Source organism: Sitophilus oryzae, unplaced genomic scaffold (genome assembly GCF_002938485.1).
Source record: "Sitophilus oryzae breed Bouriz unplaced genomic scaffold, Soryzae_2.0 scaffold_381_pilon_pilon, whole genome shotgun sequence".
In the NCBI taxonomy this organism is placed as follows: domain Eukaryota; kingdom Metazoa; phylum Arthropoda; class Insecta; order Coleoptera; family Curculionidae; genus Sitophilus; species Sitophilus oryzae.
The window spans coordinates 893,874-909,807 of NW_022146953.1; the positions used below are offsets into that span (position 1 = coordinate 893,874).

Genomic DNA, 15,934 nt, shown 5'->3' on the forward strand with positions numbered 1-15,934 from the left:
GCTGAGCCGATATCATTCCGGGACGTATTGCGTAGCTCGACCCACAGAAATAAGACGACTTCATGGAAATCCCCTTCCCCATGTATTTTATTGCTTCAGGCAACCAAATATACACACATTAATATTAAAAAAATGTGGGAATTACACAAAATAAGCTCCTATTTGTGGCAAATTTAAATAAATATAACGTAAATAAGTGGTAATTCAAAGTAATATGGATATCTGAAACGTTTTAATACGTTTTAATGGCACAATCTATTTTTTTAATTAAAATAAATGATATTTGAAATAGGTGTATCGCTTTTTTGCGCAAAATAGTGCAACAAAAAGCAAAATCTGTTAAATGGAATTGATATGTTTTACCGGGATAAAATAGAGTGTGCTCGATATCAGCGAATAGTGGATTTCCATAACCATAAAAAAATCCTTTAATTAAAATTTGTGTTTTATACACAGGAGGTTGATGAGTTTGAAAATTAAACGAGGTAAATCTACTACAAAAAAATAATAGATAATCAATTAAAATGTAATTTAAAAAGCCTTTTGTATTTTTAATTATACATATTGGTAGTATTTTATATATATTCTAAATTCCGCGTTAAAAAAATGTATTTAGAGATAGTGCATGTATTAAAATATACAGGGTGGGTCTTAAATAAGTGCAAATTTTCTCCAGTGCTGGTAGATCTCGATATATCCTTGTTATTTTACTTTGAAAACAAAAAAAAATTAAGAACCACTGGATTTTTTCTGGGTTCTCGTTTCTCTAAATTTAATCTACCCTATCTATGTTGTCATATTATGAAGATTTTTTTAATAAAAACTGAACTAAAATCCACTATTTTTTCGAAAAATTCAAAATTTTGACATTTTTTTTTTCACAAAAAAATCTAGGAGCTAAATATAGCACTCCTAAATATATTTGCACTTGTTCAAGACCCACTCTGTATATTAAGTTGTTCAAAACGTAAATATTTTTCTTGTTAAGGTCCTATAAGATTTCAAATTCACATCTACTCTATTATACTTTACTTCCTTGTAACCATCTTAGACGCTTTGACTTTTCATTTTCTTACAGAGAATATGATATATTACTCTTCCTATAATGTAAGTTTACATATTTAATACAGTAACAGACGATTCATATCACCCTGGGGACCAAAACTTATTTCCCTGTCTTTTCTGAAAATAGGGTTTTTCATTATTTACCAGGTCATGCAATTTTCAAAACCTTAAATTTTGTTAGAAACATTTTTATAAAAATACGACAAAAATTCCTCATTTTCATTCAATCCTTAAGGAAATTTAAACAATATACAGGGTGGTCTGCATTGTAACTCCGGCAGCATATTCTGCAGATTGAAATGCTTCGTTTCGGGGATACCGGGCGTTGAAACTTCATTTATATTGCAAAGTGAAATGAGGAATGAAAGTTTGTATAAAAATTCATTACCATCTGACCTCTAGAAATTTTGCTCAATATTTTGAGCCTATATTATTATTTTTTTGTAGTTTTGCATTGATTTAAGAGTGGCTCTATACAGGGCGGTCCGAACTGTATTCCGGAAACTTCGGCAGCATATTCTGCAGATAAAAATGAGTAGTAAAACGTTCGTATAAATGTATGTCCTAAAATGCTTGGTTTCGGAGATACAGGGTGTAGAAGTTTCATTTTTATTTCAATTTTTTCCAAATAAATGGTTCGGACCACCCTGTATATAGAAAATTACGAGTTTTACCTCGAACTACTAACGAAAAAAGTTACGTAATATCGAAAATTGCTTTTTACAATTATTCGGATCTTTCTTTTTCTATTTTAATCAAATTTCTGTAACGTTTCTGGGACAAAAGTAACAGAGCATAGTTCGTTCAAAAAAGGTCAATCCAGTTGGCAAAGATATACTCATCGTATTTAGGTCGGAAAAAAAGGACGTCTTATTTTCTGGAAAATAGTGCAGTTTTCGTTTAGGAGGAAGCTACACGTCTCATTCTCTTTCTCTGTGATTTACTACAATCTAAAATGTAACTGAACTAAATAGAAAGATCTACAACATACAACTCTGTCTCACTGTATATATTCAATTTATTTAAACTAAGGATATTGTCTTTTTATTATAATATATGGCGAAGGAGATAGCTAACATATCCCTTAGTCCAGAGGAAAATTAAAAATATATAAAAATGGCTTTGGTATTCACTGAAAGGTAAGCCGAGATATATCCTGATTTTATGGAAAGCACTGTTCATTAAAATGTTGTATCCTTTGTTATAGGGCTTGTTTCTCTCTACAATTTCCTGTCTCACAATGTACCGTTTGTGTCCGGGAAGGGTTCATAGTTTCATAGTTTTCGATTTTCGAAAGAAATCAGTACATGTATATTATTTCGTATATTTTTCATTATATTGATTTTATGAAAAGCACTTTCATTAAAATGTTGTATCCTATGTTATAGGGCTTGTTTCTCTCACCAATTTCCTGTCTCACAACGTACCGTTTGTGTCCGGGAAGGGTTCATAGTTTCATAGTTTTCGATTTTCGAAAGAAATCAGTACATGTATATTATTTCGTATATTTTTCATTTTATTCATTTTATTGATTTCACTGTTCATTTAAATGTTGTATCCTATGTTATAGGGCTTGCTTCTCTCTACAACTTACTGTCTCACAATGTACCGTTTGTGGAGGGGAAGGGTTCATAGTTTCATAGTTTTCGATTTTCGAAAGAAATCAGTACATGTATATTATTTCGTATATTTTTCATTATATTGATTTTATGGAAAGCACTGTTCATTAAAATGTTGTATCCTATGGTATAGGGCTTGTTCCTGTCTCACAATGTACCGTTTGTGTCCGGGAAGGGTGCATAGTTTCATAGTTGTCGATTTTCGAAAGAAATTAGTACATGTACATTATTTCGTATATTTTTAATTTTATTGATTTTATGGAAAGCACTGTCCATTAAAATGTTGTATCCTATGTTATAGGGCTTGTTTCTCTCTATAATTTCCTGTCTCACAATGTACCGTGTCTGTAGGGGAAGGGATAAAAACTTTACCCTCACTAATTAACACACTTATATTTCCCTTGGTGCATAAATAATACTATAACACCCTGTATACACATTTATGCCGTTTCAGTCCGTACTCACATCACGTATTTCACGGTCAGTTTACCTTTAACTCCACACACGATATCTTAACTATCTTCCCTCACTCTCCTCACTCTTGTTAATCCCAAGAGTGTAACGAAGAGGTTAGATAGGGATAAGAGTGGAAAATATGCTCTGGTGGAATTTCTGGCCCGCTTAAACGTGATCTGAATGGGCTGGTCCTTGCAGGCAACGTATAAATGATGTCTTGGGAGACGAGAACGAAAACCTAGAGAGGAGATATAGCTTTAAATTAAACGTAAAAAAAAAATTAAAAGTGGAACTCAGGTTGGGTGGATTATGGGGGGTTGCAGGTATATATCATTAGTGTCTCCGAGTTTAAAATCGATTTTACTTTGATACAGCTTTTTGGTTTTAAATTTATTAGAATTATTTTGTTATACGGTATTAGAGATAGAGTTCAGAATGTTCACGTTATATGATATTTTTTTATTAAATAATTTACATACCGGGTGTTGCATCGTCGAGCGGGACATAGAAAATCCCACGTAAATTATAATGGGGTCAATTATTGACTTCCCTAATTATTTTAGATAATAATTCTATTTATGTTTATTGAAGAGCACTAAAACCCACATTCAAAAGAATAATTTTAGATATTTTTGATTAGTCCGTTTACGAGTTATCGCCGATTTCTTTTTAAATATTACTCCTTTTTTATGGCTCTGTATTTACTTATGAGCACCAGTCAAGGTAAAAGATAACTGTCAAATGAAGTTGTCAATTCAGAAATTTATCTATTTAGTGTTTTATTATTATTATTAAAAACTCATACCTACATAAAAAATATTACCCATGAATTACATTACCCAAGAAAAAGTATTGATAATTAAATGGTATTATCAAGGAAATAGTTATCAAAAGGTGTCGGACATGTTTGCTGCTCTGTATCCGAATAGACCGATACCTGGAAAATCTACAATCGCAAGGAATATCCAGAGATTTGAGACCAAAGGTACCCTAATAAATAACTGCAGATGTGAAGCAAGGCAGGATCAAAGAGAAGATGCAAGAAATGATACCGACTTGGAAGTTTTATTGTGCGTGGAAGAGAACGATGGAAATATCAGCACAAGGAAACTTGAGGATGAAATAGGAATAGATCACACTACAGCGTTTCGAATTTGAAACGACATAAATACTTTTCCTTCAAATATGAAAAGCACCAAGAGCTACGAGATGGGGACGAAATACGGCGGCAGGCGTTTTGTTTTGATATGATGGAAAGAGCAAACACGGATAGGGAATTTTTAAAAAACATATGTTTCACTGACGAGTGCACGTTTACCTTAAATAATGAACCCAATGTTCAAAATTATCGATATTGGAACAAAGAAAACCAACACAGGTTTGTCGAAATCAGGGATATATCAGGGATATTTGGACACAATATTATCGGGCCATTATTTCTTACTCGAAATTTAAATGCAGAATATTATTTGGAACTGCTCAAAAATCATATTTTACCTACTTTACATGATGCCGCTAGGGAAAATCAGGAAGTTTGGTACCAAATGGATGGCTGCCCGACACATAGTACCTTGGCTGTTCGGGAATGTTTAGACAATAGTTTTAACGGAAACGTTATTTGCCTAAATCATACAGTAAATTGTCTCCTCTCTGATATTTCGCCAAATAATTTCTTTCTCTGGGGCCATTTAAAAAACAGGATATACAAGGATAAAAATACCCAAATCTAGACGAGTTAAAAATGCTATTTCTGCCGAATGCAATAGAATTTCAGTTTATCAACTAGCGAATATAAGAAGAGAATTTTATGATCGCCTGGGTTATTGTCTAGCAGTCGATGGAGGAATATGTGAACATCTTAAATCCTACAGTTCTAACAATTTAATAGTACCTAAATTAAGAAGTTATTGAATATTGTAATAATACTATAATTAACCTTGTAATTGATTACTTTATTGTACTTTAATTCATATTAATTTGTATTTATAAATACATCTTTAAGATTTCCGATGTAGGAATGAGTTTTCAATAATAATAAAGCACTAAATAGGTAAATTTCTGAAATGACAACTTCATTTGACAGTTATCTTTTACCTTGACTGGTGCTCATAAGTAAATACAGGGCCATAAGAAAGGAGAAACATTTAAAAAGAAATCGGCGATAACTCGTAAACGAGCTAATCAAAAATATCTAAAGTTATTCTTTTGAATGTGGGTTTTAGTGCTCTTCAATAAACCTAAATAGAATTATTCTCTAAAATAATTAGGGAAGCCAATAATTGACCCCATTAAAATTTACATGGAATTTCCTATGTCCCGTCCGACGATGCAACACCCGGTATACCTTTTTTGGCTATTTTTTTTTCACTTTATGCTCTGAAAAAAAGGTTGGTAGACACCTCAAAAAAATCCTCTCAAAGTATGAGCTCTTAATTTTAATAGGAAGGTTCTCAGCCTTTCAGTTTTCTATTTTTTCCTTATTATTAGAAAGAAAAATTTATATCTCGGTATCTATTATTTGGAAAAAAATATTTCGTCTCATATGATTGTAGGAAATTTAATTCTCTACAAAAAAGGACTCTTACAATTTTTTTGTAAACGTCATGGTTTGTAAACCAACCTTTTTTTCAAAGTATAGTGCGAAAAAAAATAGGCGATTTTTTTTGACTCGAATATGTAAATGCGCGTATAATTCACTAATTTTTCTGACAATGGATCCAATTCAACATGTTAAAACCCGAATAATTTATACAGCATCCTAAATTCTACTATGCATTACCCTTTTTCGTCCTTATTTAGGGTGCTTTTTCTTGTTCTTATCACTATCAAACGTCCACCCAGTCCGGAAATGCACCAACTCACTAAAAGCGCGCATTTATCACCGCTTACACGATTTTCCTCGCATTTTCTTTATGCTCGTATAATTTTCAATTTTCGTTCTAATGGACGCACGTGTGCATGGGATGACCATGAGAAATGTCCCGGAGGACATTATTCGTGATTTTCGGGATAGTTTCGGGATGGAATGGGTTCAACCTAAATTTAGAGGCGTATATGTCTGTGAAATTACAGGCAAATTTTGTTTTTTGAGTCATTTCAGAATAGTATAATTCGATTGAAGAAAAAAACGGCGTTATAGACGGCTGGGAAATGACTATCAAAGATAATTTTGGCGAGGTTAAGCCTTAGACGTTATTACTTGCCCGCATTCCTTCTTTATTTTGTTAATGACGTTTTTTTTACTGCCAGTAAAGCCTAACAAGGTTGTAATTTATTTTTATATTGAGTGAAAATGATTTTTATCCAACAGACATTACTCACATGAATCATGCATATAAGATAAATAATAACACACGCGTGAAAAATATATCCTTGGTGGATATCCTCAAGATATCTATAGGATTGTGTTGTGTTATTTGGGATACTATCAGCTAACCCATTAAAATTAATACAGAATAATCGATTTTTCCTAGCACAGACTTTCTTAACAAGAAATTTAAAGAAAAATGCAACAACAAAGTTTTTCTTTTCTGAAGCAAGCACGGCATCTTCAAAATAATCAGATACTACCTGGACTCATTTGTATTACACAACTCCTATATCGCTCACTTTACAGCATCACCTGCAATTCAGAGCGAAGTTTGGAATCTTATTAAAAATTTTCGGTCTGGCAAAGTTTTTCTATGAAACTGGTCGTCCGTCGACCTGATTTTTTTACTCTGCGGAACTCGCTTAAGAAATTGGCAAACTGCATTAAAAGTTTTTCTTTGGAAACTTACTTAATTTTAGATTAGACCGTTATGTATACGTACTGCTTGCGGCTTTTATGATTATTAATTATGTAATTTTATACAGTATGTCCCCCGGATTGGCTTTACACGAGGAAAAACGTTTTTATTATTGACATTTTTTGAAAAATGCATTCTTCATAACGTTTTTTGCTTGTTCTAAAATGGTTAATCCCGTTTATACTTACTACTTACTTCCCGTTTAACAATATATGAGATAATCAAAGGCCAAAATGACATTCTCGCAAATTTTGAAGTATAATTAGTGGAAAACAGAGAATAGGTACATTAAAGAAATGCTAACTTCATGTTAAAAAATGGAAACAGACGCCACCTGGTGTCGCCTGGCAGTACTAGCTAAATTGAGGGGAATTGGAGGGGCGGGGCTTAAAAAAGGGGAAATTTAAAAAAAAAATATTTTTATAAGTATCACTGCCTTACTGTTTAAAGTTAATAAACATATTTTTATTACTTGTATTATAATGTCTATTAACTTTACACAGCAAATCAATGATATTATTAAATATTTATTATTTTCAGAGAAAATTCATAGTAAATAAATTACACATTAGTAAACAATATCATTTATTTTTTAGAGCTGCGATTTATATTACAATAATATTGAAATATATAATTTTTTTAACAATGAAAAAGAATATCGGAACCTGAAAAGAAAGATGATCAATTAATGACTTAAATTAGTTCAAAATACATTTTGCAAATAACTAGTGAATTGGAAAGATAAACATACTATTAAAAGACATTTTAGTAGTATGTTATCATCTATTACTGATAATACATTACATAAGTATATAATAGGTAAATAACATGCATAAGGCACTATGATACAACTACCTGTATCATGATAACACACTAATATGACAAAAAGTATATGCTAATTTAAATTCCTTTAATGATCTAATGAAACACTATCTAGCCTCAACATGCATAATTCACTAGGATAAAACTACTGTTATACCAAATAAATATAAGCTGAATAAAACATAAACCAAGCCAACGTGCATAAACAACCAAAAAATGCATCAAAAATACTTATCAGATCATACCCTTGGATATATTATGTATTTTATATATCGCACATCCCGTTCAAAAGTTTACTAACTCAAAATAGAGAATATAGAGAACATTGTCAGGAGAAGTAAAAGAAAATTTAAGTTAAGGCAATATGCTCCTTTTTGCATATTAATGGCCAAATAATATAATGTTGATTTAATAAAATTTTACTGGCATCCTTCTGAAGTATAAATCAGATTAAAAGGACATTGTTTTTGTAATAATTGTTTGTTTTGTAAACATTTTTTGAAGACAATACAGTTTTGAACGGGCTGTGCGATATAAACAAGGATCTTACTATTATTTGAGGTTAGAAAGTATTTAAATAATATAAAACATAATCAAAATCACTTTTCATCATAAATTATAGAGGTACTTACGTGTTTTGATATTATTATCAGGAAATAATACGTTTAGTTAAACAGGTACGCTGCCAGGCAAGTTCTATCGGCGGGTCTTTGCAAGAGTTGAAATCTAAAAATACAAAAATACGTTTACATCTTAGTTGTATTTACGAATAAAGTATTTGTGTGTAATTTCTGACTTACCAGTTAACTGAATAATCGCATTAAATACATCCAAATGGTAATTTAATATTGTAAAAAAGCAAAATTGTTTTAAATCACTTGCCAGGACAGCCCGGCCAGCTTCTTTGTTGACAAAATGGCCGCGGTATCATGATTTAAGCAATGTGAGTGACAAAGAAAGCCAATGCCTGGCAGATGTTGCTTTCTTTGTCGTTGGTCCTGGCACGTTTAAATTTGACTGTTGCCTGTTTTCCCATACAAGTGACACTCCCGTGAAGTGGAAAAGTTAAAAGTTTGATAACTTTTTCTACTAACTGAATATGTCTACTACTAATTTTGACGTTCTGAATGCTTACATTGCAATTAAAGGAACAAACTTTTACGCTAACTGAAACCACTAATTTATTCCACTAATTGCGAGGTTCTTAATGAAGCTTAAAAGCTCAAATGTTTAAAAAAATAACAACGACAACCAAAAAATAAAGAGGCAACAAAGTAATGAGATCTTTGAATGTCCGGAGTGCGGAAGAGAGACACAGAAAAAAGAAAAGCTCATGAACGCTTTGGGTAATCATCTTCTGATGCGTGTCAAATACTCGTCAGCGAGTAATGGCAGTAAGTGACCAGTCGTGCTAAAGTCGCTTCTAAAGCCTGCTTGTTCTCGTAATTGTGCAGCGCCTAGCGTGTTTTGTATTTTGTTGTTTATAATAAACACTAACACTTATAAAAAGAAACACTGAAACCCCACAAATTAGGACTTATTTGAATTCTGCAATTTCCTGCAACTGCTCGTACAGCTTTCATCCTCAAAACTAGGGTTTTCCAGCTGCCCGAAAAAACCCTGGAAAATTCAATATTGCGTTTTCCGACTGGCTGAATAAAAGAGACGTGGAAAACTGGAAAATGGGACTGGAAAAACTGGAGAGGAATACAGAGCTGCGGTTTGTAATCTCCAGGTTGAGCGGAACGTGACGTTAAGCGTTGAAAAGTATATTTTAGCATTTTGAAATTGGGTTTATTTCCAAAGGAAAAAAGATGCTTTATTTTTTTGTTGAATTACCTAGTTTAAGATTTTTTTTTGATAATTATTCAGCGACCATTTTTAAATAAATAAAAAATATTTGTGATAAAAACCATTGCATGGAAGTAGTCATTGCGACACCTTAGACTAAGGCCAACGCCTATTTTTTCCCAAAATTTAGTGAAATTTTACCGTCCATAGCACCGCACCCTATGTAAATCCTATAACATGGAGTATATGTAAATTCCCTAAATCTACTGATTTTTTTTTATTAAACGAGACTTGGCAACGTCGCACTTGTTTTCATTAGTATTATTTCAGTGTCTCATTTTTACACTACTTGGCCCTATCTATTTCTTGTAACCTCTATAGTTGTTCTTTTAAACTGGATATTACAGCGGGGCTTAAATCTATTTAACATAATCTAGCAAAGAGGTGGAACTAACGAGTTTCAAACCGATATGAACAAGATAAAGCACAAAATGAGCGATTTGGGGGTGAATATGATCTCAGTTCGTCAAGATTCTACCCCTTATCTCCAAAAGTTTTGAAATAACTTGTCTTCTATGCATGTTTGACGAGAGATTTCGCTTCAGGTAATTGATTTCAAGTTAATATTCATCCCCGTCACTTCATTTTACTCTGTATAATATATCAATCATATTTATTTTAATTATATACTGGGTAAATAATGCCTATACCTTTATTCCTTGAAAAATGTGTAAGTTTTTTGCCTCTGGAAATGGTAGATTCGTATTTTATTTGGATCAAACTATTCCTTGTTTCATTAAAACCTACTGTTCCAGCTCCTATGTCTTCTGACGTTCTTGAGCACCAGCTTAAATGGATTATTATCCAGTCTAGGACCATTTATCCAGTCTTCTCTGCCTGGTATCATCATCATCATCATTTTCAGCTTATTCAACCATTTCCAATTATGCTGTAGCTTCCCTTGCATACTTTCTTTGTAGTTGGGTCCATTGTTGTCTATTCTTGGCTATGCAGGTCCAAGTCAAGAACGGTAAACCACAGATCACGGTAAACTAATAGGATTGCTCATCCTCATAAGACGTACGTTCGCCTCTTCCCGCGCTTCAGCTGACAGTTGTGACGTCATTGTAGTCCTTGTCATGATAGTGTGTATTATTAGTTGCCTATGGTAAACTTATAAAAATAACAGCTGCGAAATTTTGAGTTAATTATTTTGTCCATTTTAAATGTGAAAAAGGTGTTGTTAAAATTTTTAGAGCTATAGAGTGTATAAATACGTTCATTTTGTGTTGTGGATTGTGACACAGTGCTTACTAAGTGCCTACGATATTGTTTGTTAATTATTTTAAAGCAAAATATGGAAGTACTCTAAAAAGAATGTCCGCAAAAGGTGATGCTGGGAACAGCTGTTCTTAAAAATGCATTATCCGAGTATTTAATACGATTTATACAGTTAATTTTCTATACGGCATACATATAAGGTGTTTAAATAAATAAACTAAATAATGAACGTTTTGCATCCGGCAACCAATAATGCACGTGTATGTATTATTGGTTGCCGGATAAGGACTAATAACATTGACAAGGACTACAATGACGTCACAAAGCGAGGAGTTTTCGCATGCACCTGGCGGACACTTTTGGCTGAATGAGCAGTCCTATTAGGTTAACTGTTCTTGCCCATTGGCATTTGATGGATTCTGGTTTTTTTGTCGTGTGTCCATGTGCACTAAGTCAGATATCGAACCATATCTATGAGAGATTATTCTATTTTAATAAAAGAACATAGTGTATATAAATGGAATTTGCAAATGTGTCCTTATCAAAACTTGTAAGAGACTAAGAAATCCGAACAGCAGTTTATAGAATTTTATGGCCTATCGATTTGGGTATATATCCTGGTTTCTCGCCATTTTTATCCAGATAAGGACCCCGCAGGATGCCGTCCATCAAACTAAATACATTTTATATACGTTTAAATTGCTACAGGATATGGCCATATAATATACACGCATATAAATTTGCCTTGCACCATATAATCTGGAAATTTCCGGATTTTTATTAGGGCTGGGTTCGTGACAAGCGTAACAAGTGTGTCCTTGTTGGATATTTTCACAAGCGGATGAAAATTATTTTGCGTAAATAAATATTTTTTTGAAGTTTATTCCTTTTTTATGTACCTTTAGTCTATTTATTAAAAAAAACTATTTGTTATTTATCTGGGTTAATAATGCTTTTTTTTTCTCTATCTTTCAGATGCCTCTAACTGAACAATTCCCTCCTCTTTCTACTAGTCACTACAAGATTGACTTTTTCAAAAACTATAACAAGCGTATTTGAATCCAGAGGACTACTAATCGGATATTTTGCTCTATGGACATGCCACAGAGGAATAAATCAGTTTATTCCGAATTAATGGATGCAGTGACGTATTCAAACAAAGGGTAGCTAGTGGAAGCAGTCGCAGATATGGGCATTGAAAAATGGCCCATATTTTTCATGGTGCTGTTCATCAACTTGGCTGGGCAATGTGTTGTATCACAAGGTAAGTCCTATAGTTTTTTTTCTTTTTAAAAGTTGAATTTTTAAAGCGCCTTAACTCAGTCAATACATATAACATTCATCTTTTATTGATTTTAAAGAAGTGATCATCATATACATACTAATTATGAATTCTAATTATATATTTACTTCGTTTTAATAAATTTGAATAAAACTATGTATCTTTCTCTATAATACGTACGCTGTGGTCTTTCATACTGAAACTAGTTACATCGAGAACACTCGATCGCAAACTATGAAGCATGGTTAAGCTTGGCATAAACCCCGAGTTATAGATAGATTTTGGGTTCTAGATTATTCCAAATCCTTTATTATCTATCATCCTTTAGTGTGCTGAGGGTAAACAGAGAGACTAATTAACTATTGCGGTTTCTTTGTGGGCCGAAGAAGCTTCAGAATGCTTTAGAGAGAGTAAAAACAACATTATTTATAATTTATTAAATACTGATATATTTTTAAGCGAATGTCACATAAAATGAAGTTTTACGGATCTATTAACGTCCCTAAAGTGTATTTTTTTTAGCCGCTTTTTTACTTTACAGCCGCTTCTGCAAACAAAGTCATTATGAGGGCAGCCTACTAGACACATTTAAATTACTCATTTGAGTTATTTCCACGTCCGATATTAAGATTGTCAAATTATAAAGGCGGCCTACTAGACACACTTAATTTGCATTTTTGAATTATTTACCCATAAAACAAAAGAAAAGGTTCCGTATAAAAATCAAAAATTGTTGTCATTTCCGGTGAAACAGGAAGTGACCAAAAAAAAATTGAATACGCCATTCAATCCTGATTTATTTCTTATACTAACGTACTAAATCTAGTTTATTTATTTGAAAAAATAAAAAAAGTTATAGGTGTGAGCCACTTTTGAGAAATACCCGGTAGACATCAAATTCCAGACAATTTTTAGTATTTGTAACAACTAATATATCTAAAGATGGCAATTTGTTATATATTTAAAGCTAATATTTTTTACAAAAACCGACAAGCGAACATCCAGGACACACAAAAATGGTTTTTATCTCCCGAACCAAAGTTTAATTAATATTTTGTTGCAAACAAGAGTTTTGTTGGAGTTTCGCCGTTGTAATTCGGTGCCCGCGGTGATTGATGGTTGCATAAATAACGGATGGCGGTGCCATACAAAAGAAAAATGGCGTTTGCACAGGCCAGAGCAGGGACATAAGCCATTAAACTCTTGATAAAGTACTTAGAACAAATATTTGATGGTGTCGTTTCGTGACTATTATGGGTTTAGTTATAGGGTAACTATTATAGGTTTATATACAGGGTGATTCAGGGTCACCGCACGTTAGACGTTTATGGAGAACCGGTGGTATTTTTTTTTAAATTTGTAAAAACAATCGAGAAACCCCTCCTTATCGAACCTCTACACCCCACAGCCAATCCGTTTGCCAAAAATCAGCTTTAAACGTCAAGCAGTTTAAGCAAAATCGTGATTACTCGATGGTCATATTTTTCGAAACACCCTGTATACATTTTTAAAAAATCTTAAAATATATAAAAAAACAAAATAAAATATACGTGTTGTGTTTTTTCGGAAACTTGACCGTTTTTTAAATAAAAAAAATATTGTAATATTTGAGGGGTGGTTTCACCCCCTTGGAACTGGAATTTCGAAAAATCCCTTCTTATCAAACCTTTACACCCTAGAATCAACCTGTATGCCAAAATTGAGCTTCTTACATTGAGTGGTTTGAGCAGGATCGTGAATAATCAGTGAGTCAGTCACTTAAGGATTTTATACATTAGTATCGATTTTTCTATTATACTAACCTATACCATGCCTGTAGGTAAATCCAAGGATTCAAAAAAATCCTATCACCGGTTCTCCATCGCCGTGTATCACCCTGTATACTAATAACTTCATCACTGAAACTGTGTTGTCGTCCAAAATAACGTCCATTCTTCGTTCAGTAACACTGAATCAGTCAGATCACTGACGCTTTTTTAATATTCATTACTTTCTTCTTCATTTTTAATAACATCTTTTTTAATATTAAAAAATCATTACTGTAAAGTCTGTGCTTTCGAGATGTTTTATGACCAATAAACACACCGACTTTAATAAATTTAAAAATATTTCTCATTTTTCTGGAATAAAATTCTCCCATTCCAGCGTACAAGCCTCTTATAAATCTGATATTATTTTAAAAACTTTCTGAATACTTTATGAGCAGCTTCATATTCATGTCCGTCTCTAAACTAGAACTATAAAAAAGGCGAATCTCTTTAAAATGTCTTTTTATAGCGTGTAAATTTAACAGTACCGAATATAGCTTGACTTTAATATTATGTTTTACTTTGTTAGAACTAACCGGGGAGCTATTTTGAAGGACATAAATATGGCGATAATAATAATAGTAATTTTTTATACAAGACGATAAAATGGTATTTTATCGTCGACCGACCGATTTAATTTTGGAAGACGATAATGCAATTTTATCGTCGTGTATAAAACAATATTTTTTCCATAGCGAGTTACGTTTTAAAAAATATTCAGAAATTATTATTTCAAGGAATTTCTTATAGAAAAAATATTGTGCTGGGTTGGCGTTGGTTTCTATGTAATTTGACAAATAAATAAAGATGTCTCTTTAGTTGTCAGTTTTGAGTCAATATTTTTTAATTCTGAGCTTGAGCCAGAAATGGCTCAAAACGAAATAAGTAAATTACCAACAGATATTCAGGCTGAGGCGACAAACGCCATATCCAAACTACGTCCATTTAAATCCCGAATAACTTATGAAAAAGAATACAAATATTTTCAAAAATGGAAGCAATTAAAAAACGTGCGAGAAGAAATAAAGTTTTTAACCTATCCTCGCTGTTAAAATATCATTTAATCTACCTTTGCGGTTAAAGTACTATTTTATCTAGTATTTTTGATAGATATAAGGCAATTTTAACAGTTGCTATGGAAAAAAACTACAAAAATTATTAAAAGGCAATAAAAAGGAATAGGATCATTGTTTCTGTTAACAGTGTTAATACTGTGTTCAACGTAGATGCTTGCTTCAATTTAATCCACCCTGTAACTCTTACCGTTTTTGAGAGAAAGCCGAATTTGAAACACCCTGTATAAATAAGAATCGGTTAAATGCCATATCAAATTAACCAGTCATAGTCAATTTCCGATGTATTTCTTAAATCTGATAAAAAACTCCATTCTCTGAACTTCTCTATCGTTTCCTTTGATGAAAACCCCGAAACTCTTGTGTTTATGTGAGTATTTTCCAGAAAATTACCTGGATAAACAACTTACGGTCTTCTAAATGCCGAATCGAAAAGACGATTCAAGGATTTTCCGATTTTTTCCATCCGATTTTCCTCGGGTCGTCTTACTTTAATTTTTTCCCGTTTTTTCTCGTGTAATTTAGTTTTCCTCTGGCTATATCTGGATCAGTTTGATTCCAGATAGGTTTAAATAGAGTTATTTCAAATAAAATCACTGTCAGTAACTAACTACAAGAATAAAAAAAAGGAAAAAAAAAAATATACAGGGATGTCCGACCTAAAAGTATTCCGGGAACTTCGGCAGTCCATTCTGCTTCAAAAAGTTCGTATAAATGTATGTATGTCCGAAAATGCATAGTTTCGGAAATACAGGGTGTAGAAGTTTCATTTTTATTTCGATTTTTCGCATTAATTTATGAAGCAACGTCAATATTTGGATGGCAATTGGTGTCTGGGAGTTTTTTGACATGAGAAATTTTATTTTGATGTCAGTATGTTTAATTTATGTCAATGATGACAGGTATTGATAATTTCGATTCCAAATATCTCGAGAACCATTACTAGTAG

General features: G+C 32.5%; 1 protein-coding gene across 3 annotated transcripts in view; it reads left to right on the forward strand.

Moving 5' to 3' along the window:
* LOC115885361 (lachesin-like) overlaps nucleotides 1-15,934 on the forward strand; it is a 249,699-nt gene that overhangs the window by 40,264 nt on the left and 193,501 nt on the right. For all 3 annotated transcript variants that reach the window (XM_030904255.1, XM_030904254.1, XM_030904257.1), the window contains exon 3: nucleotides 11,798-12,086. In XM_030904255.1, the coding sequence (XP_030760115.1) occupies nucleotides 12,011-12,086 (76 nt within the window). In that variant the 5' untranslated portion in view covers nucleotides 11,798-12,010. The remainder of the gene's footprint in view (nucleotides 1-11,797; nucleotides 12,087-15,934) is intronic.